The sequence below is a fragment of the Bombina bombina genome, chromosome 4 (assembly GCF_027579735.1).
Source record: "Bombina bombina isolate aBomBom1 chromosome 4, aBomBom1.pri, whole genome shotgun sequence".
In the NCBI taxonomy this organism is placed as follows: domain Eukaryota; kingdom Metazoa; phylum Chordata; class Amphibia; order Anura; family Bombinatoridae; genus Bombina; species Bombina bombina.
The window spans coordinates 257,579,465-257,605,899 of record NC_069502.1 but is presented as its reverse complement, the minus strand read 5'-3'; the positions used below and the strand labels follow the sequence as shown (position 1 = coordinate 257,605,899).

The 26,435-nt window shown below is 40.0% G+C and overlaps 1 protein-coding gene across 1 annotated transcript in view; it reads left to right on the top strand.

Moving 5' to 3' along the window:
* Positions 1–24,657, top strand: part of SCLY (selenocysteine lyase) — a 127,675-nt gene extending 103,018 nt beyond the window's left edge. The window contains exons 12-13 of the mRNA XM_053709917.1: positions 22,182–22,257; positions 23,983–24,657. Of these exons, the coding sequence (XP_053565892.1) occupies positions 22,182–22,257; positions 23,983–24,151 (245 nt within the window). The 3' untranslated portion in view covers positions 24,152–24,657. The remainder of the gene's footprint in view (positions 1–22,181; positions 22,258–23,982) is intronic.
* Positions 24,658–26,435: the final 1,778 nt, after the last annotated feature.

Here is a 26,435-nt window from a genome sequence, read left to right as displayed (position 1 = left end):
AACTTTTGCATATGACTGTATATGTGTGTGTGTACATATGTATTTATATGTGTTTACAGGTAGCCCTCAGTTTACGCCAGGGTTAGGTTCCAGGAGGAATGTTAATGAACAAAAACATTTGCTAACAGCACCTAATTAAATAATCACACAACAGACTGCATCATCATCAAACTAAGTTTAATGAACAAAAACGTTTTTTACTTGCATTTTTCTGAAAACAGTTCTCTGCATTGTTAGCATGTTAGATAATATTGGGTCTGCACCTATTCTATGCATTTCAATCTGCAGTGATTAATAGGCAATTAGGCACGCTCACCTCAAGCAGCTGGACAGGAAAATAATAGGGAAGTGGCTGCTAAATATTGTTGCTTGATAGCTAATGTCTGCTCTGTGTACACAGATCAATTTAAGGCTGTTAAGTTGCATAACTTTGCTGCAAAACAAGAGGACAGCTCCACCTACTGGCTATTTTAATTAGTGCACTACTTTCCAAAGCTTTTCAATAGCAGTCACATGACTGGGAAAAAAAAGGTTATTATTCTGAAACGTCGCAAATTGAACCGGCGTAAACCGAGGGTCACCTGTATATATATTTACAGACATAAATATACTTATAAATACATATGTATACATATATAGACATATATAGGTAGCCCTCAGTTTACGCCGGGGTTAGGTTCCAGGAGGAATGGTTGTAAATCGAAACCGTTGTAAATTGAAACCCAATGTATAATGTAAGTCAATGGGAAATGAGGGGGTTAGGTTCCAGGCCCCTCTCAAAATTGTCATAAGTAACACCTAATACATTATTTTTAAAGCTTTGAAATTAAGACTTTAAATGCTAAACAGCATTATAAACCTAATAATATAGATTGTATCATCATCAAACTAAGTTTAATGAACAAAAACGTTTGCTAACAACACCTAATAAAATAATTACACAACAGACTGCATCATCATCAAACTAAGTTTAATGAACAAAAACGTTTTTTTACTTGCATTTTTCTGCAATCAGTTCTCTACATTGTTAGCATGTTAGATAATATTGGGTCTGCACCTATTCTATGCATTTCAATCTGCAGTGATTAATAAGCAGTTAGACACCCTCACCTGCTAAATTTTGCTCGATAGATCTGGGCTGTTTAGTTGCATAACTTTGTTGAAAAACAAGCGGACAGCTCCACCTACTGGCTATTTTAATTAGTGCACTTTGCTTTCCAAAGCTTTTCAATAGCAGTCACATGACTGAAAAAAAAAGGTTGTTATTCTGAAACGGCGCAAATTGAACCAGCGTAAATCCGAGGGCCACCTGTATATATATATATATATGGGCTGCTAAGTAGCTGAGAACATGTAATTATATTTAATAAAGTGTTGTGTGTATTTACTTTAAATATTTCACATTCCAATGTTCTTAACATAGGGCAATATGTTCTACGTATTTTTAAATAGATATTTCTTTCCAGTGGCATGGAGAGTCCAGGAATTCATTCATTATTGTTGGGAATTCAACATGTATTTAAGAATAAATACAACATTTATTATGTGAAGAACATTGCAATGCAAAATATTAATAATTCTTGTCGGGTAAACACACTTGAGAAAATGCGATGGGGGTTTGCAGAACTTGTTGTTGTCCCCCACACACACACTTTTTATGCTCCATTGAAGTCAGTGGGGCAATACGTTAAAGCGGTCGCGATATTGCAAGTTGAACTTTTTGTACGCATCGGGTTAGCGCTCTTTAGAAAAGATTTTACTTTCAACTTGTAATACACATGAAACTCTACGTGTGCAAAAAGCTTAATTCTAGCCGAGTTAACGCGTGAGTGGGAGCGATAGATATCGCTCCACTTGTAATCTAGCCCTTAGTAGGGGAGAGGGAAGGATGGGTCCATACAATCAGTGGGAGTTCTATGGGGGTGAAGAGGGGTGCTATGCGCCTCCAAACACATGTGTATCACCCCTGTTGGAGCTGAAAATGGCTCCATGTATTATCTAAGCTGTGTCTTCACTACCTTTGTTACCTCTGAAATAAAACAGGGTGATTGTGTGGAGAGTGAGGGGGATCCATACACTACAGAAAAAATAAATACTTAATTTGAGAAAAAAAAGCACTAATGTTACTGGAAGACTGGCAAAGATAACAGTATAAGGGGAGAGTTAGCAGGCTGGCTGCCAGTACCTAAGATGGTGGTGACCAGGGGTCAGTGGGAGGGAAGACTGCTGTTTTGCAAGGATCAGGGAGGTGTCAGGTGGGAGGAAAATCTCTACACTACAGCAAATATGACCCATAACAGCATACTGATTAACTCCTTTACTGCTGTGAATTTAAGAAGTGAGGCTGCACAGCTGCAATTAATGGCCTTCTAATTATCAAAAAGCAACTGCAAAGCCATTATTATTTTATTATTATTATAAGTTATTTGTAGAGTGCTAACAGATTCTGTTGCGCTATAAACATAAGCATGATATGCAAGGTAACGTTTATAAAAGGCAAGTAGGTAGAAGGCCCTGCCAAGACTTGTACTGTTGTAGTTAGCTCTCATGAATGTGATTTACAAACAGCTTGGCTCATAGGCTTACATCCTAAGAGAGTTCAAGGGGATAATAATGGAGGAGAGGGACTAAGGGTAGAAAAGGTTAGCATATATTGTATGCATCCCTGAACATTAGAGTCTTTAAGGAGTACTTGAAACTTTCAAATCTAGGGGAGAGTTTTGTGGTGCAAGACAGAGAGTTCCACAAAATAGGGGCCAGTCTGGAGAAGTCGTATAGACGGGAATGGGAAGAGGTAACAAAAGAGGAGGAGGTTGTGAGCAGAATGAAGGGGACAGGAAGGAAAGTATCTGGAGACAAGGTCTAAGATATAAGGGGGCAGTGTGATTAGGGGCCTTATATGTCAGAGTTTTGTGTTTAATTGTGAAGGCTAGAGGAAGCCAGTGAGGGTATTGGCAGAGAGGTGCAGCAGATGAAGTGCAATGTGTAAGAAAGATGAGCCTGACAGAGGCATTCAATATGTATTCTAAACGAGCTAAACGGCAGCTAGGCAGACCAGAGAGGATGGAGTTTCAGTAGTCCAGGCGGGAAAGGATGAGAGAGGAGATTAAATTCTTAGTTGTGGCTTGTGTGAGGAAACATCTAATTTTGGAGATGTTTTTAAGATTGAAGCGGCAGGAATTTGCCAAAGACTGAATGTGAGGAGTGAAAGAAAGATCAGTTATAATTAACTTATATTAACAGTTATAGTACAATGGGGTAGAGATTTTAGAATAAGGGGGGAAATAAGGAGTTCAGTTTTGTAGAGATTTAGCTTAAGGTGGTGAGAGGACATCCAAGATCAGATATGAGACAGTTATTGACACTAGTTAGCATGGAAGGCGATAAGTCTGGTGCAGATAGGTAGATTTGGGTGTCAGCAGCATACAAATAATATTGAAACTCATGGGACTTTATTAAGGAACTTAATGATGACGTGTAGATTGAGAAGAGGAGGAAACCAAGGACACAGCCTTGTGGTACCCCAACAGAAAATAGTAAAGGGGCAGAAGATGCACCAGAGATGGCTACACAAAATCTACAGTTAGACAGATAGGAAGAGAAGTCAATCAATTTTTCATTGCGCAGCTATTCAACGTTTCGAAAAATTGCGATTGTGCTTGCGCATTTGACTTTTATGCAACAATCATTTCCGCGCTCGAAGATCTGTAGTTAACAGTTTTGCGCAACATAAAAATATCATGAAACACTTAAAAAAAAAAAAATACATTACAAAGTACAGTTACAGTCATAATAACACTGGCTAATAAACATCATTTAAAAAAAATATTGCAAACAAAAGTTATAAGGGTTCAAAGATACAAGATCTCGGGCAGATGCAGGGATTTTACAGTGACATACATACACTTACATAGAGAAACATGGATTTATATTTATAGAGATATGTTTAACTATGGCAATAATGAAAAGATTTTACATTACAATCTTATGCACATTAAACAATATCTCAGAAGGATTTTTAAAGCGATATTAACATATAGATCTCGAGATATCTAGATATATGTATATATTCATTTACATATTTCACTATAAATAGATATATCAGTCCAAAAATCATCACATATATAGAGAAATATTTATTTATAAATAAATAGAACATATTCCATTACGAAAAACATTTTCAAAATATGAAATATTCGCATTTTCTTGTACACTTTTCAAGGCAAATACGTCAGGGGCTTTGCAGAACATATTACTGTTTTGGTGCGTGTTTCTTCTATTTGTCTTCTCCATTGACTTCTATGGGGAATACGTGAATGCGCCCGCTATTTGGCTGTTTAGATTACACGGTTTAATGTGCGCGCAAAATAAGTTATAACGCGCGCTGTGCACAACTGATTTGCTGTGCGACTTGTAATCTTGTCTATAGAGAGGTGAGGGAATAAGCGAATCGTGGGTTTCGAATGAGAAAAATGTGAGAGAAGAAAATATCTACACCACCTCCTTGTCTGTTTTCAGACCTAGGGGTGTGGCTGAAATGCAGACCCCCGTGTGACAATGCAGCAGTGGATGCTGTGTCTGAAGGATAGAGCCAGGTTTCTGTGAGAGCCTGAAGGTTGAGGGAGTGGGTGATAAAGTGGTCATGGATAGAAATGAGCTTGTGGCAAACAGAGCAAGAGTTCCAAAGTGCGCAAGTGAAGAGGGTTTTGGCTTTAGACATGAGGAATATGAGTAAGGTTACAAGAGTTTTGTTTTCTAGGGCTATGGAAAGGCACATATGGGTTGGCGAGGCTAGGAAGTTTTGGGGGACCAGGATTAGGGGAGATATTGCCAGCAGCAAGTATGAGCAAGAGGGAGAGTGACATAAGATAAGATACAGATTTGCAGTATTGAGAGTGTTTTTAGGATGAGGTGCAAGTAGGAGAGAGAGTGTTTAGGAATGTGTCATGTTCATGAGAGCAAAAGTGAGGTAAGGGTAAAAAAGATTAAATTAATAGTGCAGGTGATGAGGGGGATGGAGTAAATGAATGAAGTAGTTTGTTATAGAGGCACGAGAAATCAAAAAAGAAGATGAAGATGAAGATATGAACATCAGTCAAAAGTCCAATTGGGAAAATTAGATTGAGTGTAAGATAAGTTAAAATAAGCAGACAATATAATTTGGAGGGGGCTGATGTTATACCGTAAGTAATCTTTAAATTTTGGAATTATAGCAAGTATTGGCAAGGTTTGAACACCTAAACGATAAAAGTGTATATCCTGCGCAGATAACAGAAGGGAAAGGGGATATGAAATACCTCTGGCTCTCCTCAGCGGGTCCCTAGTGTACCCAATATGAAAGTAGAAAATAGATGGGGGTGGAGGTGAGCGCCAAAAAAGGCTGAGGTAGGGAATGGGGACACCTGTTAGACTGATAGAGCGGTGTCCACAATGTAGGTTCTCTTGTTGACGTTGGTGGAATCGATGTACAAATAGTATAATAACTATAAATTAGTTGTAAACTTTAAGAATGTATATCAATGTTTAATCCACACAAAAATGTTAAAATATCTCAGATCTACTTAAAAACATACACAGTCCTAAAAATAGAAATAAAAATAACAATCATATAAAATCATGGATCCATGTTACAATAAAATAAATGCAAAAAATGGGAATGCACAATAAAAACCTTTTTGCAATAATTGATCTTATAGACCAAGTATCCTAATTAGGCCACGTGTCCTAATTGGAGTAGTTTATTTAAAAACAGTCCAGATGGTGGTAAATGTTCTTATGGTTATATTTGTCCAATTAAATCACAATATGGCAAAAAAAAAAAAAATTAGTGTCTCTGTCCGTGACCAATTCTGAAATAATTCCAAAGCAGTGTGTGTCCTGTGCCTGAAATGGTGAGAAAATGGAAAATCCAAAAATGTGTGATCACTTAATGTGAAAAAAAGGGGAAAAAAATGTAGAAAAAATGTAGAAAAATGTAGAAAAAATGTGTAACCTTGCAAAAAATGTGAGAATCCTCCAGTTTATGTGGCAAAAAGTGAGTATTCAAGGTGATTAAAAAAGTGTCCAATGTGATATAGTGATTTCTGTGCAATGAAGTTGTAGCTCAGTATGATCCAATCAAAAACCAAATAACATTGTGCAAAAACCTGTAAAGAAAACAAACAATACTATAATATATACAAACTGTTAAGTGGGTATATCAGTATTATGCTTACTCAAATCAGTCGACGCGTTTCGGCCATGTACTCCTGGCCTTTATCAAGGTTTGAACACCTGTGAACATCACATAGCTAATGTTAGTTGTGTGTAAATATTTTCTTTTTCATGATCACATTTGGACAAATGGTGGCATGAAATATACAAAAATTTGCCTAGATCAATACTTTGGGTTGTCTAACTTAAAATATATATTGTTTTGGGGGTCAATTTTACAATAATTTCTTAATGCTGTGAATATATAGCTAGCTCTTTTTAGGCAAAAAAATAAAATTTTGTGTATATATATATATATATATATATATATAAACAAATCCTTTTTAAAAAGCAGGCACTCGCTGGTATTTCTCTTGTAAGGTTTATCCAGTCCACGGATCATCCATTACTTGTGGGATATTCTCATTCCCAACAGGAAGTTGCAAGAGGACACCCACAGCAGAGCTGTAATATAGCTCCTCCCATAACTGTCATAGCCAGTCATTCTCTTGCAACTCTCAACAAGCAAGGATGTTGTAGGAGAGAGTGGTTAAATATAGCTAGTTTATTTTCTTCAATCAAAAGTTTGTTATTTTTAAATAGTACCGGAGTTGTGCTATTTTATCTCAGGCAGTAAATAGAAGAAGAATCTGCCTGAGGTTTCTATGATCTTAGCAGGTTGTAACTAAGATCCATTGCTGTTCTCACATATGTCTGAGGGGATTACACAGATGAGGTAACTTCAGCGAGAGAATGGCGTGCAGTTTATTCTGCTATCAGGTATGTGCAGTTATAATTTTTTCTAGAGATGGAAAACACTAGAAAATGCTGCTGATACCGGATTAATGTAAGTTAAGCTTGAATACAGTGATTTAATAACGACTGGTATCATGCTTACTCCCAGGGGTAATACCCTTATGATATTGCAATATAAAACGTTTGCTGGCATGTTTAATCGTTTTTATATATGCTTTGGTGATAAAACTTTATTGGGGCCTAGTTTTTTCCACATGGCTGGCTTAAATTTTGACTAGAAACAATTTCCACTGTTGTAGTATAAAAGTTACAGTTGGTGCAGTTAAAATTACAAACTGTGACATCCAGCTTCCCTCAAAGGCCCTCTGAATGCTATAGGCCCCAAGGCAGAACATACAGTGATGTGAGATGTCATCGCAGAAAATGCAGCATGTCTGCAGAAAGAACAGGACACATGCAGGAACGGTTAGCACATAAACTTTGTAGTGCTGCTCCACATTAGACTATTCTCTTCAAACAGAGCTGTGCTCTGGCTGCACTGTGTAAATTTTCCTTAACACAGTGCATCCAGGGCAAACTGCTGTTTGAAGTGAGCAGTCAAATATGCAATAGCGCATTGCTTGTTGACTGGCTCTGAGATTTTTTTCAAACCCGCCCCTTAGCCTTTCCCAGTCTGCCTAGCTGTTTATTCTGAATGTAAGAGCACTGCATATTTTTATTACTACATTTCTATGTTAGATCAAGAGAAAAGGAATTTATTAGAGACTTTTTAAAATTTCTGTTTTTTGGATGCAGCTAATTTGCAATGCAATTTTCAACTACTGCACTATATTATAAAACATAAAATATTGCTTAATTATTCAGTTAACCAACACATTGCAATTAACTGTCTAGTTTAAAATTGAATTGTATTTAAAAATTACCTGCAGAAAACTTTTCACTAAAAAAAAATCTCATCGCAGAAAGTAAAGAAAAGTTCTGCTTCTGGGGCTATAGGACATCTCTGAAGGGTCCAAAGGCTTTCCAAAGTCGTTTATTGGGGAAGGTAGGGCCACAGCTTGCTGTGGCAGTTGGTTGTGACTGTTAAAAAACGTCTATTTTGTTTTTTTGATCCGTTTTTTGAACTAAGGGGTTAATCATCCATTTGCAAGTGGGTGCAATGCTCTGTTAGCCTATTATACACACTGTAAAAATTTCGTTTGATTTACTGCATTTTTTCACTGTTTTTCAAATTCTGACAAAATTTGTTTCTCTTAAAGGCACAGTACCGTTTTTTATATTTGCTTGTTAACTTGATTTAAAGTGTTTTCCAAGCTTGCTAGTCTCATTGCTATTCTGTATAAACATGTCTGACATAGAAGAAACTCCTTGTTTATTATGTTTAAAAGCCATGGTGGAATCCCCTCTTAGAATGTGTACCAAATGTACTGATTTCATTTTATGCAATAAAGATCATTTTCTGTCTTTAAAAAATTTATCACCAGAGGAATCTGACGAGGGTGAAGTTATGCCGACTAACTTTCCCCACGTGTCAGACCCTTTGACTCCCGCTTAAGGGACTCACGCTCAAATGGCGCCAAATACATCTAGGGCGCCCATAGCGTTTACTTTACAAGACATGGCGGCAGTCATGGATAATACACTGTCAGCGGTATTAGCCAGACTACCTGAACTTAGAGGTAAGCAAGATAGCTCTGGGGTGAGACAAAATGCAGAGCATACTGACGCTTTAAGAACCATGTCTGATACTGCCTCACAATATGCAGAAGCTGAGGAAAGAGAGCTTCATTCAGTGGGTGATGTTAATGACTCAGGAAAGATACTTGATTCTAATATTTCTACATTTAAATTTAAGCTTGAACACCTCCGCGTGTTGCTTAGGGAGGTTTTAGCTGCTCTGAATGACTGTGATACCATTGCAGTGCCAGAGAAATTGTGTAGACTGGATAAATACTTTGCAGTGCCGGTGTGTACTGATGTTTTTCCAAATACCTAAAAGGTTTACAGAAATTATTAATAAGGAATGGGATAGACCAGGTGTGCCGTTCTCTTCCCCTCCTATATTTAGAAAAATGTTTCCAATAGACGCCACCACACGGGACTTATGGCAGACAGTCCCTAAGGTGGAGGGAGCAGTTTCTACTCTAGTAAAGCGTACTACTATCCCTGTCGAGGACAGTTGTGCTTTTTTTTTTTTTTAGATCCAATGGATAAAAAATTAGAGGTTACCTTAAGAAAATATTTATTCAACGAGGTTTTATCCTACAGCCCCTTGCATGCATTGCCCCTGTCACTGCTGCTGTGGCGTACTGGTTTTAGTCTCTGGAAGAGGCTTTACAGGTAGCGACTCCATTGGATGACATACTAGGCAAACTTAGAGCACTTAAGCTAGCCAATTCTTTTATTCTGATGCCATTGTTCATTTGACTAAACTAACGGCTAAGAATTCTGGTTTTGCTATACAGGCGTGCAGAGCGCTATGGCTTAGATCATGGTCAGCTGACGTGACTTCAAAATCTAAGCTACTTAACATTCCCTTCAAGGGGCAGACCCTATTCGGGCCTGGTTGAAGGAGATTATTGCTGATATCACTGGAGGAAAAGGTCATGCCCTTCCTCAGGACAGGTCCAAATCAAGGGCCAAACAGTCTAATTTTCGTGCCTTTCAAAACTTCAAGGCAGGTGCGGCATCAACTTCCTCTAATAATAAACACGAGGGAACTTTTGCTCAATCCAAGACGGTCTGGAGACCAAACCTGACCTGGAAAAAAGGTAAGCAGGTAAAAAAGCCTGCTGCTGCCTCTAAGACAGCATGAAGGAACGGCCCCCTATCCGGGAACGGATCTAGTAGGGGGCAGACTTTCACTCTTTGCCCAGGCGTGGGCAAGAGATGTTCAGGATCCCTGGGCGTTGGAAATTATATCCCAGGGATATCTTCTGGAATTCAAAGCTTCCCCCCCAAAAGGGAGATTTCACCTTTCGCAATTATCTGCACACCAGATAAAGAGAGAGACATTCTTACACTGTGTACGAGACCTCCTAGTTATCGGAGTGATCCATCCAGTTCCAAAGGAGGAACAGGGACAGGGTTTTTACTCAAATCTGTTTGTGGTTCCAAAAAAAGAGGGAACCTTCAGACCAATTTTGGATCTAAAGATCTTAAACAATTCCTCAAAGTTCCGTCGTTCAAGATGGAAACTATTCGTACCATCCTACCACTGATCCAGGAGGGTCAATATATGACTACAGTGGATCTAAAGGATGCTTATCTTCACATTCCGATACACAAAGATCATCATCGGTTTCTCAGGTTTGCCTTTCAAGACAGGCATTACCAGTTGTAGCTCTTCCCTTGGGATTAGCTACAGCCCCAAGAATCTTTACAAAGGTTCTAGGGTCGCTTATGGCAGTCCTAAGGCCGTGGGGCATAGCAGTAGCCCCTTATTTAGACGACATCCTGATACAGGCGTCAAACTTCCAAATTGCCAAGTCTCATACGGACGTAGTACTGGCATTTCTGTGGTCGCATGGGTGGAAAGTGAATGAGGAAAAGAGTTCTCTATCCCCACTCACAAGAGTTTCCTTTCTAGGGACTCTGATAGATTCTGTAGAAATGAAAATTCACCTGACGGAGTCCAGGTTATCAAAGCTTCTAAATTCCTGCCGGGTTCTTCATTCCATTCCGCGCCCTTCGGTGGTTCAGTGTATGGAAGTAATCGGCTTAATGGTAGCGGCAATGGACATAGTGCCGTTTGCACGCTTACATCTCAGACCGCTGCAACTATGCAGTGGAACGGGGATTACACAGATTTGTCCCCTCAACTGAATCTGGACCAAGAGACCAGGGATTCTCTTCTCTGGTGGCTATTTCGGGTCCATCTGTCCAAAGGTATGACCTTTCGCAGGCCAGTTTGGACAATTGTTACGACAGATGCCAGCCTTCTAGGTTGGGGTGCAGTCTGGAACTCCCTGAAGGCTCAGGGATCGTGGACTTAGGAGGAGTCTCTCCTTCCATTAAATATTCTTGAACTAAGAGCGATATTCAAGGCTCTTCAGGCTTGGCCTCAGTTAGCAACTCTGAGGTACATCAGATTTCAGACATCATCACGACTGTAGCTTACATCAACCATCAAGGGGGAACGAGAAGTTCCCTAGAGATGTTAGAAGTTTCAAAAATAATTCGCTGGGCAGAGATTCACTCTTGCCACCTATAAGCTATCCATATCCCAGGTGTAGAGCACTGGGAGGCGGATTTTCTAAGTCGTCAGACTTTTCATCCGGGAGAGTGGGAACTCCATCCGGAGGTATTTGCACAACTGAATCTCATGGCGTCTCGCCAGAACGTCAAGCTTCCGTGTTACGGATCCAGGTCCAGGGATCCCAAGGTGACACTGATAGATGCTCTAGCAGCGCCCTGGTCTTTCAACCTGGCTTATGTGTTTCCACCGTTTCCTCTGCTCCCTCGACTGATTGCCATGATCAAGCCGGCGAGAGCATCAGTGATTCTGATAGCACCTGCGTGGCCACGCAGGACCTGGTATGCAGATCTAGTGGACATGTCATCCTTTCCACCATGGTCTCTGCCTCTGAAACAGGACCTTCTACTTCAGGGTCCTTTCAACCATCCAAATCTAATTTCTCTGAGGCTGCCTGGAGATTGAACGCTTGATTTTATTAAAGCGTGGCTTCTCCGAGTCAGTTATTGATACCTTAAGACAGGCACGAAAGCCTGTCACCAGGAAAATTTACCATAAGGTATGGCGTAGATATCTTTATTGGTGTGAATCCAAGGGTTACTCATGGAGTAAGGTCAGGATTGCTAGGATATTATCTTTTCTCCAAGAAGGTTTGGAAAAAGGATTGTCAGCTAGTTAAGCATCTGGCAGATGTTCCAGACGTTCAGGCATTTTGTCAGGCTTTAGTTAGAATCAAGCCTGTGTTTAAACCTGTTGCTCCACCATGGAGCTTAAACTTGGTTCTTAAGGTTCTTCAAGGAGTTCCGTTTGAACCTCTTCATTCCATAGATATCACACTTTTATCTTGGAAAGTTCTTTTTTTGGTAGCTATTTCCTCGGCTCGTAGAGTCTCTGAGCTATCTGCCTTACAATGTGATTCTCCTTATCTGATTTTTCATACGGATAAGGTAGTCCTGCGTACCAAACCTGGGTTCTTACCTAAGGTGGTATCTAACAAGAATATCAATCAAGAGATTGTTGTTCCATCCTTGTGTTACACAATCTGGACGTGGTCCGTGCTTTAAAGTTTTACTTACAAGCTACTAAAGATTTTCGTCAAACATCTGCTTTGTTTGTTGTCTACTCTGGACAGAGGAGAGGTCAAAAGGCTTCGGCAACCTCTTTTTCTTTTTGACTAAGAAGCTTAATCCGCTTAGCCTATGAGACTGCTGGACAGCAGCCTCCTGAAAGGATTACAACTCATTCCACTAGAGCTGTGGCTTCCACTTGGGCCTTTAAAAATGAGGCTTCTTTTGATCAGATTTGCAAAGCGACGACTTGGTCTTTGCTTCATATTTTTTCAAAATTTTACAAATTTGATACTTTTGCTTCTTCGGAGGCTATATTTGGGAGAAAGGTTTTACGGGCAGTGGTTCCTTCCATTTAAGTTCCTGCCTTGTCCCTCCCTTCATCCGTGTACTTTAGCTTTGGTATTGGTATCCCACAAGTAATGGATGATCCGTGGACTGGATACACCTTACAAGAGAAAACACAATTTATGCTTACCTGATAAATTTATTTCTCTTGTGGTGTATCCAGTCCACGGCCCGCCCTGTCATTTTAAGGCAGGTAATTTTTAAATTTAAACTACAGTAACCACTGCACCCTATGGTTCCTCCTTTCTCGGCTTGTTTTCGGTCGAATGACTGGCTATAACAGTTAGGGGAGGAGCTATATTACAGCTCTGCTGTGGGTGTCCTCTTGCAACTTCCTGTTGGGAATGAGAATATCCCACAAGTAATGGATGATCCGTGGACTGGATACACCACAAGAGAAATAAATTTATCAGGTAAGCATAAATTGTGTTTTTATCAAATTTTACTTAGTACAGCAAATTAGTGAACGTTTTCGGGGGAACCGCCCGACCTCAGACATAAAATATACATTTGTACTTACCACCCTTATAAGTGCAACCATCTAGATCCCCTGGTGAGCAGCTCTGCCGCATCTGGGTCTCCGCAGAACACCAGCGGCGCAACTGCGCATGCGCCGACTGTAGTACGGAGCACCATCTGGGCCAACCTAAAACAAAGTGTTAAAACAAATTAACAAGACTGTACATTCCATATACCACCAGCAAATAGCATATATCACTTGTAAGCATGTTATGTTATCAGCACTCCAATGTATATACATCTCTTGTCATGCAGATTATGCTAATCATCATAGAAGTAGAACATATGTACCATAATAGTTAAATTCACATCTGGATACAACATTGTAATAACGATCATGTTCAGTAGATCTTAACTAAATGACCGGACTGGGTGATAATAAAGTCAAAATAACATACTAGGTGAAATATTAAGTGTAGCCAATAATTGATATCAAAATCATTTTAAGAATCATCTTTAAGAATAACACAACTAACGATAATGGACACACTGTCACTAACAATGACCACCCTAGAGATTACATAATATTAGAATCAAATCCATTAATCATTAACTCAAGTGGGGCACACTAACTAACTGGTCATATGACTACCTACATAAACCTCATAGAGAACTCATAAGAAACAATGCAAATCAAAATTAGTATTGAGGCCCTTTGGGACCAGTGTTTCCAAAGTAAAAGTCCATTTGGATTCCCTTTGGAGGAACATCTTAGCCACCACGAATAGGGGCTGGAATATGATCAATTATTATGTATCTGAGATCCGATACATTGTGATTGTACATGAGAAAGTGCCTCGGTACAGGTTGTTCTGAACTGCCAACACGTAGTGCAGTACGTATGGTCGACCTATGGTTGGCCATGCGTGTCCGTAAGTCATCTTGGGTTTTCCCTATATAGAACTTTCCACAAGGACAATGCAACATGTACACTACGTGTGTAGTGGTACATGTGACTCTGTAATTAATAGTAAATTGTTTATTTCTCAGGGGATGTACAAAATATTTACTCTTAGATAAGCCATTACAGGTCACACAACCACTACACCTGTAGCATCCATTTCTTTCTGAGCCTAACCATGTTTTGTTTGTATAGCTAGCTCTATTGTCAATACGTAGTAGTTGATCACAAAGAGATCTCCCCTTTCTATATCCTACCATGGGACCATCAAAGTTAGTAAATGGTAGTGTCATATCAGATTTGATGCTCTCCCAATTCTTTTTAAGAATATTAGGTATCTCCATCTTGTCAGGGGTAAATTCTGTGGAGAATATTATTTTCTTGTTAGTAGAATCCCTTATTTTCCTCGTCAATGCTTGTTCTTGGGTCATCACTAGAGACTCATCCAATGGCACCTGTAAGTACTTTCTGGTGTACCCTCTATTTTGAAATTTCAGATGCATCTCCTTTAGCTGTATTTCTTTCATATTCGGATCACTGTTGTTTCTCACAACCCGTTTGAACTGTGATTTGGGCAATGCCCATTTCAGGCTTGGATGGTGACAACTCGTGGCTTCTAACAGTAAGTTACGATCTGTAGGTTTGTGGAACAATGTAGTGGTCAGTCTATGCTCACTCTTTGTTATTCTTAAATCCAAAAAATCTATTGTAAACTTATCACAATTCATCTTAAATACCAGATTAGGATTTTGTTGGTTTAATATCAGAAGCCATTCATCAAGGTCATGTTTAGGCCCTCTCCATATCAGAATGAGGTCATCAATATATCTTTTAAATAATAATATCCTGGGATCTTTAAATGCAACTGTATCATTCTCCTCAAAGTATGCCATATACAAATTGGCATACGATGGGACCATATTTGACCCCATCGCATTGCCGGCAGTCTGGAGGTAATAGCTGTGAGTTGCTGCGCTGAGGGAGTGCTGGGTTCTTTTGGAGGATTTTATATATATATATATATATATATATATATATATATATATATAAATCAAAGTAAATATTTGCATAGGAAATTAGTACATCTAAGCAAGTATCCCCGCTTGCCGCCAGAAATTCTTAATATGCAATGTTTCCAATGCACAAGAGAATTGTGGGTAAGATATGCAAATTAGGTATGCAAATTCTCAGTTTTTTTTTTTACATATATACATACAGAGAGAAGTGCACTCACAGGAATGAACAACTGGCTCAATACCATTGTTAGCCTGTTCTATGGTGATTTACCACCTGGGTGCAGCTTTATATATAGATATGTGTGTGTGTGGAGAGAGAGTTTTCATGGTTAAATAAAAAAAAAAAAAGCAAAGGCTCTATTTCTGTTTAAATGGAGTGATAGCAGAAAATGCTAAAAAGTCTCTGGTGGATAGGACTGGAGCTCCGATCACGATTCTTTTCCATCAATCAGAGAATTGAGCTTTACCTTTTTTCCTAGTGCGCTGTCACACTGTACACACTCACACTGAAACATCTGTCATTCAGCCCTAGGTGAAGGGTGATATTCGCACACTCTTTCTGTATGGCTGTGTATCGATTCTGTCAATAAAATAATGGAATGAATGGCTATTTTGTATCTATTTTTCTATTGAAATAATTACAATAAACCCTTAAAACACATTTCTACAGAGGAGCAAGCACTCTTTTCTGTTGCCTATCTTGCAACTCATTCTCACATTAATAGTCCATTAGATCACTGCTCTTCTCCATTCTCTCTGCGCTTAAAGGGACAGTCCACACTAAAATTGTTATTGTTTAAAAAGATAGATAATTCCTTTACTACCCATTCCCCAGCTTTGCACAACCAACATTGTTATATTAATATACTTAATAACATTTAAACCTCTAAATTTCTGCCTATTTCTAAGCCACTAGAGACAGCCTCTTATCACATGCTTTTTTATTTGCTTTTCACAACAGGAGACTGGTAGTTCATGTGGGACATATAGATAACATTGTTATCGCCCAAGGAGTTATTTAAGACAATAGATAGATGTTGCTGCGGGTAAAGTCAGATATCGGGTAATTATAGGATTACCTGGGTAAAATTGACATTACCCAGCGGCTGTGTGTAAAGCCTGATGTAAGATCATACAGGTATACATTTATACAGATATATATAGGAATATCTATTTATAAATGAATACAACATATTCTGCAATCTTCAGAACATAGGAATGTGAAATATTTACAGTAAATACAGCTTAACACTTTATTAAATATAAATAGTGCATAAATATGCTTTTTCTTCATAAATGAAAAGAGTCCACAGCTGCATTCATTACTTTTGGGACATAAGAACCTGGCCACCAGGAGGAGGCAAAGACACCTCAGCCAAAGGCTTAAATACTCCTCCTACTTCCCTCATCCCCCAGTCATTCTTTGCCTTTCGTCCCAGGAGGTTGGCAGAGGAGTGTCAGAAGTTTGTTTTCGTCTCTTATGAATGGTAGTACTCTTCGACATAGGACAGGAGTTTTAAGTAATCCTGTCAGTCTCTCAGTGAGGGCTTGGATGAAGGTTAGAGTCCGAAGATGCAGGAAGAGTCTTTCTGCAAAACCATACCGACTCATTTTAACAACTCCACAAGCAATCAGCGTTGTCAAACTTCGCTTTGCTGCCTGCTTTCTTCTCCCAAGTCCATGGCGGAGGCGAGGTTACTATCCATCACACTTGAAGGGCCGTGTTCCTGTTCCACGATGTAGATTCCGGTAAGATTGTTTCATTTTACTTCTTCATGATTGTACTGTAACTCATTTGTTCCTGCGAACTCACATGAAAAATACAGGGTCTCAGTGGGACTTCTTTAGTATCTTGGAATCAAGGTTTAATATCTCCTGAGGGGGATTATTGAACAGGGTTTTTTTTAATCATGTTTGTTATGTGATTCAATCTGCTTATGTGTAGTGTTAACTGGGCTTGTGGCTTTTTGGAACATAACAGCCTTTCGAAATGACGCGACCTTACGGTTGGGCATGCTTTTTTTGGACTGTACAGTTCACCTTGTGACCGGGCGTGTTTATGTTCTGGTCTCCCATTTCCGCATTCCTGTGTGGCGACAGAGAATTCTAGTCCGCTGGTGTCTGGTTCATAGGAGGTGGTGAGTGCCCCAGCCATTGTGGGTGTCAGGTGCCGTTTAAATTGTTTTATATATAGTCCATTTTTTGGTATCCTTTATCCAGTTATGGAGGATGCTGATGTTGAGATTGTTCAACTTTCTGATTCAGATTCTTCGTCCTGTGACCAATGCGAATTGGCCCTATTGACTCAGGTCAGTCAGTTATGTTCTTTAGGCCGTCTTAGAGCGCCTTGTTCCTCGGGCTCGGGGATTCAAGGGACTGCTGAGCCATCTGCCTCGGGTTGGGGGCTTGTCCTCCGGGAGGTGAGTTCCCTACTGCTCTCTACTACTACTACTACACATGCGGGTAACCCAAGTTATGTTTTTTCCTCCTCGGAGGGTGAATTGTTTCCCCCGGAGGTAGTGGTACGTTTTCGCTTTTACATACTTTTGGCACTTGCTCATCTAGAAAGTCCAGATGTTTATTTGCGATTGTGCTTGTGCCTGATTGCCCCAGTTCTCTTGGCCACAGGAGGGCATGTGCAGTTCCCTGCGGTTGTAACTGTTCCTGAGTGTTGTGTCTTTCGTTACAGGCTGGCTCGCCTTCATGTTCTACTCAGACACGTTTTTGAGCTATTTGGGGACCCTATCCTTCTCGGCTATGGAATTCATCAGTCTCCTCCTTTGAATGGCTCACCTCGTTAGACATGAGGGGGTGACGTAGTCTCCTTTTAAGTCTTGTTATCGAGATCCTTCCCAGTTTTGTTGGAGGAACAGGGTTTCCATTAGGCTGGTCCTGCGGATCTTTCTGTTCTTCTTCAGCGTTAACCCTCGGGTTGCCTGCCATTTTATTTGATCTGTTTAGGATGAATTTAATTTTTCTTTTCATACTATGTTTCCTGCGGGAACTTTCTCTGGAATCAATACTCGCTGTTTGCTTCTATGGAAATTGTTCGGACACGTTAGTCCCATGTTTGTCTATTTTTTCTTCCTCCCTCTCTGAGGGCGGATTTAGCCAGCTTGGCATTTATGACCCTGGTTGCAGGCTGGTCCTGCTTGGGTTCAGATCTTCTGTCTTGTGGCTTATTCACACACGTGGCGCCTATTATACCTTGCTTGTTAGGTTGGGGTGTTGAGTGCTCTCAATATTATTTATGTTTCTTGTTATTTGTTTTACAAGTTTCAGCTAAGCATTCTCAAGAGGACTTGCGGGGCTCCGTTTGGCTCTCGGGATTGTTTCAGTCCTTAAATAGCCATCTCTCTGGTGACTGGGTCAGTGAATTTTTCTGCGTCACTCTCTGTTGCTTCCGATACCCTCAGAACCTAGAGTATTCCTTCACACGTGGCGAGAAGGTTAGAGGGTTTAGCGCCTCTTCCCGCCGGTCGGGCAGTTTTGCCTTTAGGAGGCCCTGGGAATTGTCCTTTTTGGACTTGTTCCTTTAGTGGTTCTCTTTTTCATTAAGACCTTCTTGGACTTTGTCTGTTTCTCCTTGTGGATTGGGTCACCTCCAGGGGACTTGGATTCCCTTCGGGAGTTGGTTGTTCCTTTTCGGGACATTAGACAGTGAGGTCTTTTTGGGCTCCAGTTAGGGGTCCTTCCCCGGTGTTGGTAATGCTCTGCATCTCCTTCTTGGGATAGAAGAGGTACTAGTGGTTTTCCACTCATATGGTTCAGGTATGGCCATCCAGGTGGCATCCAAACCCATGTTTTTCTGTCCTCTTACTTTGAATCTGAGGTGATATGGATTGTGGAGGCTTGCTGTTGCTCTGTTTGGGTGACTTGTCCTCACTGTTCCCCTTGTGTCTGGAGCTCGTGGCTAGCTGGATAGCTAGCTCAGCATATTAATGCTCTGTGGCTACTCGAAACTGTAGCAAACCGAGGGTTGCTAGCTCGATCCCCGGCGAGGTCTACTCAGCCTTTCCTCCTTTTGAGGTTGATAAGATGAGCTGCGCCTTGTGTCCTTTAAGGGGGATTAGCCGCTCTTTTCAAGCACACTCATGTTAGCTCTAGTTTCCTTTTATGGCCTTGGGGGCTCCTGCAATGGGTGGTCTCTTCCCTTTGAGTCGGGATTTGCAAGGGCTTCTTGCTCTTGTTATCCGGGTTATTCTGGATTTTTCCCGGGGAGGTCTGCTTTTGATCTCAGACGAGCGATTTATGTTCCTGGAAGATTGTTTACTATAAACATTTGTGCGGCCTGGGCTTCTTGTCCTGATCTTCTGGTTGTCGAGGGTTTTACTCTTTCTACGTTTTGTCTTTGTGAATCCCGCTGTGGGATGTTATCAGACCTTATGATCCTAAGACTGGCCTGGGGGTTCCAGTTTCCGGGGTACTTGGGCTTAGCCCTTGTTCTGACTGTTCTGTTTTACAACTTGGCCAGATCTTGTGCCGGACAATACGGTTCCCTTGAGACAGCCAACTAATGTGACCTGCTGGTGGGCTTTCCTGCCTAGCAAGCGGAAGGTTTGCGGTTGCTCAGCTGTCACTCTTGCGCCTGGTATGTGTGCTAGCACGATGGTGTTTTAAGGGGTTCTTTCCGTGTTCATCAGTGAAGTGGCCCTGTATTCTTTCGATTCTTCCTATGACTTCCTGTCTTATGGGCAAGTGTTTATCTATGCTCTCCTCTTCAGGGGGCTCGTTGTCCTCCTTACGGAGGTGTGGTTCCTTTTTTTAGGGGCCTCTCCTGTGTTCGGGGGGTTGGATCAGATGTTTTATCTGGTTCGGGGATTGGTCTGCTCTTTGAGTTGTTCCTTTCCATCTGGGGAGCTGCTGGCTCCGCATTGAGACTTTAGTTGGGTGGCTTTGCTTGATCTCCTTGGGTCTAATAACTGCTCGATTGTCTGTAGGTTGAAGTGGCTGTGTCCATTCTTTCGCCCTTTTAGGGAGCGGTTTTGGGATTCCTTTCTGTTCCCTTGCTTTAGATCTGCCGTTGCTTGAGCTGGTCCAGGTAGGTGAAGGATCTGAGATCTGTTGTTCATCCTCAGGTCTTGGGGGTGCCAGTGGACCTTTTTTTTTTTTAGAGGTTCTGGGCCTCTCCCCCTTTGAGATCTGTGAGTAGGCCTGGTGGCATGGATTGCCTGGAGTGTGTCCTCTGTCTTGGAGGTTGGGCAATCTGCTATTTTGTTCGGCCGCTTTTTCCTTACAGATAGTGTTTTCTCTGTGTCTTCCTACGGATGGCAGCGTGTTATTGGACTCAGATGTTTATCTTTCTGAGTTTGCTACTTGTAATTTTTCTGTTTGCTCAGTCTCTGAGTTCTGGGGTTTTTGAGGACTTTGTCTTCAGCTGTCTTTTTTGGTGCTATTACACGATGTTTGGGAAATGTTTCTTCTCCTTGATGATGCTTGGTTGCTCCTTGAGGGTTGGGCGTCGTCTCCCCTTGTTCTCTGGATCCATTCGGGTCTCTGTGGACTTGGCCTTCCTTTGAAGGGGGTTTTTCCTTTATTGGATCTTGCTGTACCTTTTGGGTATCCCTTTAGCTCACCCTTGTCCTCTCCCTTTTGGGGAGTTTGGTACTGTACTAGTAAGGGTTGTGTGAGGACCGACTGCTGGGGGACGGTTCTCCTGGAGCAGTGTTGGCTCAGTGAGTCTGCTTTGCGGTTTCTAGTTAGGCTTTCGGACTATCTGCGGGTCAGTGTCTTTGGGGCCTTTTCCTTCTATTTTTTTTGCCCGGCTCAGACGAAGCAGGGTTTGGTTGGGTTGTGTTTTTTTTCAGGCCTGATGACCTCAGAATGGGCCGCCTATTGTACCCTCCCGTTTTTGCATTGTGTCCTCTATAGCTTGGGTATTGTTTTCCCAAAAGTAATGAATGCAGCTGTGGACTCTTTCCATTTATGAAGAAAAACTTAAATTATGCTTCTTCAGATGGAAAGAGTCCACAGCTCCCCACCCATATTTTTTTTTGTGGGGCGGTCTCTTATTTTTTATTCTTCTGGCACCTTTTCACCCTGGTATTTCTTCTACTGTTCCTTGTTCCTCGGCAGAATGACTGGGGGATGAGGGAAGAGGGAGGAGTATTTAAGCCTTTGGCTGGGGTGTCTTTGCCTCCTCCTGGTGGCCAGGTTCTTATTTCCCAAAAGTAATGAATGCAGCTGTGGACTCTTTTCATCTGAAGAAAAGAAAATTATCAGGTAAGCATAATTTAAGTTTTTCTTGTTTTCAGCTACTTAACTGCAAAGGGCTCCAATGCACTTATGTATATGTCTATATATGTAAACATATGTATTTATGTGTTTATATACAGTATGTATATAGGTCTGTAAATACATATATATACACACATATAAATACATATGTACACATATATAGACATATTAACCAGATCTCTGAGGATGCAGTAATTATTCTAGTGTACTTTCAACTCGTAATACCAGCAGTAAACCCGACGAGCACAGACACCCGCGATAAACCCCTTATTGCTCGCCAAACGTTTGCACTCCACTCATAATCTGGCCCCAAGTGAGTTCAGACATAACGTTTGCTGCATTACAATCAGATAGGGCATAGCTTATATTATATATCTGCCTTTGACACTAGTAGACCATATAATGCAACAAAGCAAATTAAATACAAATAAGTGATTGTTTTTGTGTTATTTTGGCAAAGCATGTCTAATATGTCATGCTAAAAGTACTTTGCATTGCACCTCAGTGTTAGAGTTTGATGGATGCTTTGTCATTTCAATTTTTACACTATCTTTTGTCACAACGGTGCACATCAGTGATGGCCAACTTCCTAACACATGGGGCTGCAGATCATTATTTCAGAAGCTTAAGGGGCCGCATATAAAAGTATAATTATGAGACAAACAACTTTTAATATAATAATAATTATTCATGAAAATGTCCAGTGGCACTGGGCCATAACATTGCAAAGCACCGTCTATCTGTTACTCTCTCCTTTAGTGGTTTCTTTTGGGCTATGACCACCTTGTTTGCACACCTATCAAAAGTCCCCAAAGCCACAAAAACTCAGACACATTCTTAGAGCTTTTTTTCCCTGGGGGGCACAAGGAATAGAGCAGAGGGCCGCATGTATCCATCACTGGTGCATATGACAGAAATGGTCATCTCTTATTTTCCTTTGTCTGATGCAGGTCGTGAGTGGCTGTCGCATTGTCATTATCTTCTGGCCAGTGTAGGAGCAGCGTGCCACTCAGATCGGGGAGACAGGTACGTCTAAAACATTCATTTTGATTTTATGTTCATGCCTACGTGATGTCTTCTGTGAAGTCCTGAACAGAAACACAAGGAATTTGTGTTTTGTATGCACTCTTTTTTTTTCTTATTTGACTACATTGTGTTAGTGATGACATCTAGAGCTTAAGGACAGGATTTCTAGACTGTTATTCATATTAATGCTTTGTTTCTTTTGCCAGATAATCTAGGTGGATTTTAGTGGCTGAAAGCCATTGTTCATATTAAAAATTGTGACATGGTTAAATGTTTTGGGTGTATTTAAAAAAAGAAAATCAGGATGTTTTAGATGCTCCTCCAACATTTTTCTATCAGATATTCGGACTGATTTATACTTTGCCTACAGAAAGTTTTTTTTATAGGAAATTAAAATTTAGTAGTTAATCTAGGTAACATTATTTTATTTAATTTCTAATAGTTTTATTGAGGTCATATAGCACAAAGTACATACATCAATTGTTAATTGCAAATGAGCAGGAAAAAAGGTTACAATAAAGCTGTATATATAAAAAAAGAGAGAAAAACAGTGGATACATTTCTTGATTAAAGGTACAGTATACACCAATTTTCATATGACTGCATGTAATAGACACTACTATAAAGAAGAATATGCATATAAAAAGACCGAATACCCAAACAGGAGGAAGCAGGAGTCTGTAGATATCATTATACATTTAAAACTTTGGGGCTTGGTAAGAATTCTGAAAAAAAAATCAACACGTTAGTTAAAAATAAGCAAAACTATATATTTTTACAAAAACACTTCCAGATGGGCTCTATAAATGGATCATCTACGAAACATTTATGCAAAGAAAATTCTAGTGTACAATGTCCCTTTAAGGATAATGATAATTATAATAACCTGAGCATTAAATAACAATTTAAAGAGGTTTCTTGTAATAAGGAAAACATAGATAGCATTTGTATGCGCTAGCAACTAGTATAGCTAGGAAAGCTTTTACAGAAAATCATAATAGATATAAAAAAACGTCCAATGTACACAAAGGCCTCTTCAAAACAATATGAAATACATAAGATAGAGGAGGACTTAGGGTGGGTCTTGAGGCCATTCTTAGACCCTTGAATAGAATATGGTAAGCATGGAATAGACCCTGCATTATAATAAAATCAATTTGTAATTCATTAAAGTGAATGTAAATTTAGATGCTAAAGTGCCCAGTTTTTAAAAATCCAATTAAAAACAGGGGCACTTTAATTCATCAAAATGTACATTACACTCGTGTTATGAAAATACCTTTTAATCTTGACAGCCGCTCCAGCGAATCCCCCGGTCGTCGCAAGCCTCTTTGTCCTTCAGAAATGACAGATCGGTCATCCTCCAATCACGGCCCCCCCCCAGGGGAATCAGTGTCTGATTCAATGCCGTGATTGGAGGAAGCCGAATTTCTCATTTTAGACCTGGGAAGTTTTCACAACACGAGTGAAATGTAAATTTGGATGAATTAAAGTGCCCCTGTTTATAATCAGATTTTAAAAAACCGGGCACTTTATCATCTAAATTTACATTCACTTTAACTAAGAAATGTTTTAATTTCATAGTGTGGGAAAATTATAATGTGTTATTATGTACTGGAATATACTAAAACAGAGAACACAGAGGGAAAAATATATAGTACAAATATATGCTATGGGGTTTTGCAGAGACTGCTATGTGTAATAGGGTGTATGTTGTCTCCACAGCCCATCTCCAGTGCTGCTGAGTAGTGGGGTGCCACTAGATGCTGCCCGAGGTGCAATACGTCTTAGTGTAGGACGAGAAACGTCTCGAGAAGATGTGGATTTGATTGTCCAAGACCTCGAGCAAGCAGCCCAGGCCTTGGAAGAAAAGACAAGGATGTGCAGAAATTAGATAAACACGAGGAAAGATATATTTGTAAATGTTTAGCGGATAAAGAAGAAATAGGAAAGATGAAGGTGTTGTTTCACTATATGCCAATGGAGGGCAGTTTTCTTTAAAGGAACATTAAACTAAAAAAAAATTATAATATGCTTGTGACAGAGCAATAATTAATGTGCATAGAATTGATCAGCAGTTTAGCATGGAATTGCCAAAAAGCTGAAGAAATTTTTTTTAAATCTATTTTGGTTGAAGAATTTTCAAGGTTTTGCAAATCAAGTGCAGTTCAGGGAAACGTCTGGTGGAATTCATGTTCCAAACTATTTTGTTGTAGGCAGTAAAAGACATATGGAAATGAGCTTCTGTTCTCATCTAAGCATTGACTGTGTAGAATTTTGGGGGAAATCAGTCAATTTCATCAAGTTTACATATGATGGAGATACTCCAGCCTCTTACAGCAAAAATGAATGTATATTGCAATATTGTATATTTTTGAATTAAACTTTTTGGCTAGATTATGAGTGCAGCGCTAACAGGGGTTGATCACAGGTGTTTGCGCAAGTCAGGTTTTTCACTTGTATTACAAGTTGAATGTAAAAGCGATCGCTTGAGCGCAATTGAAGTTAAAGCGCATCAGGATCGTCTTGCAAAACAAAAAAGTGACACAGAACACATACAAAATACATTACAAAGTACAGTTACACTCATAATAACATCATCTAATAAAATTTATTTTAAAAAAATTGCACAAAAAAGTTATAAGGGCTTAAAGATATGAGGTTTTAGGTGTTAGAAAAAACATTGAGATACAAACATATGCTATGTTTATATGTGTGTACATATGTATTTATATGTGTGTATATGTATTTACAGATATGTATACGTACAGATATATATATATATATATATATATATATATATATAAGTATCCAAACAGGTGCACTCACTGTGACACAAGGCATCCGTCGGGGTGCTGCGTAGAAAACATATAGCAATATCCGTTCAACCCCTGAAGGTAGAGAAAACGCTTCACTCTCCGGTCTTATCAAATATCCTTTATTAGGTATCCAGCTTCAATTAACAATTCCCCCAAATGTTTCGATACCGGCTGGTATCTTTATCAATGGGTAATCAGAACATATCTATCCCAAAAGAAGGTTCCTAATACTAACCAATACCCACTCACCTAAGTACACCTGTAAGGCGTCCCTGTCACTTCCGGTGTATCGGAAGCCGCCCGCCACACGCATGCGTCCAGGAGTTTGCTAACCGCATGGCTAATTAGCATATCTAATCACGTAATGACGTTTGCGCTCCAACCGCGCATAGTTACTCCCACTACTGCGCATGTCTGGGTGGCCGGAGTTCCGATAACACCGGACTAACTGTTACAAATGTAACTACTATAATTTCATAAATGCAAAAAAACTACCTATACTACATTAAAATCTATATAAAAATATTACAACTACCTGAGATCTCAAAACAGGCTTGGTTTCAAATATCTACATCATCTTAGCGTATTGGTAAGATACTTTGCATTTTAATATACAGTTTGTTAAGCTATTCACTACCCCTTTACTATCTCAATCCATAATCTCCGTAATGTCAACTTTACTAAATAAAATTTGTTATATTACAATTATCAATAACTCATATAACTTCTATGTCAACTGGAGTACAGTAAGAAACTTTGTTATGGCCACAGCAATATACTGAACACAATACTTTCAGAGACTTTCATGTGCACATATGGTCTGGACCAGTCCATCTTCTTCGATGTTGATGACCTAGACCGATAAATCATGGACATCTCACTCAGAGGAAGACACAAAAGTCCATTTGTACATTCAGACCCTTAGGAGCCACTGTGTCCAGACGATAGATCCAGGAGGTCTCAACCTGGAGTAATCTCGTATTCCTATCTCCTCCCCTTCGTAAGGGGGGCACATGATCAATAAGCATAGTCCTTAAACTAGCCACTGTGTGTCCTGCTTGGAGAAAGTGTCTGGCAACCGGTTGGTCAGATGTTTTCCTGTCTATCGCTTGTCTAATCGCATGGCGATGATTAGCCATCCTCTCACGAAATGTAGTTGAGGTCTTACCCACATAGACTAGCGAACATGGGCACATTAGTATGTAAACTACATAGGTACTCATACATGACAGTCTGTGCAAAATCTTGTACTTTCTCCCAGTGTGTGAGTGGTGAAAGAACATCCCTGTTAGCATACTATTACACGTAGTGCAATCCCCACATCTGTAGCAGCCAACTTTTTTCCTGGTATCCAGCCAT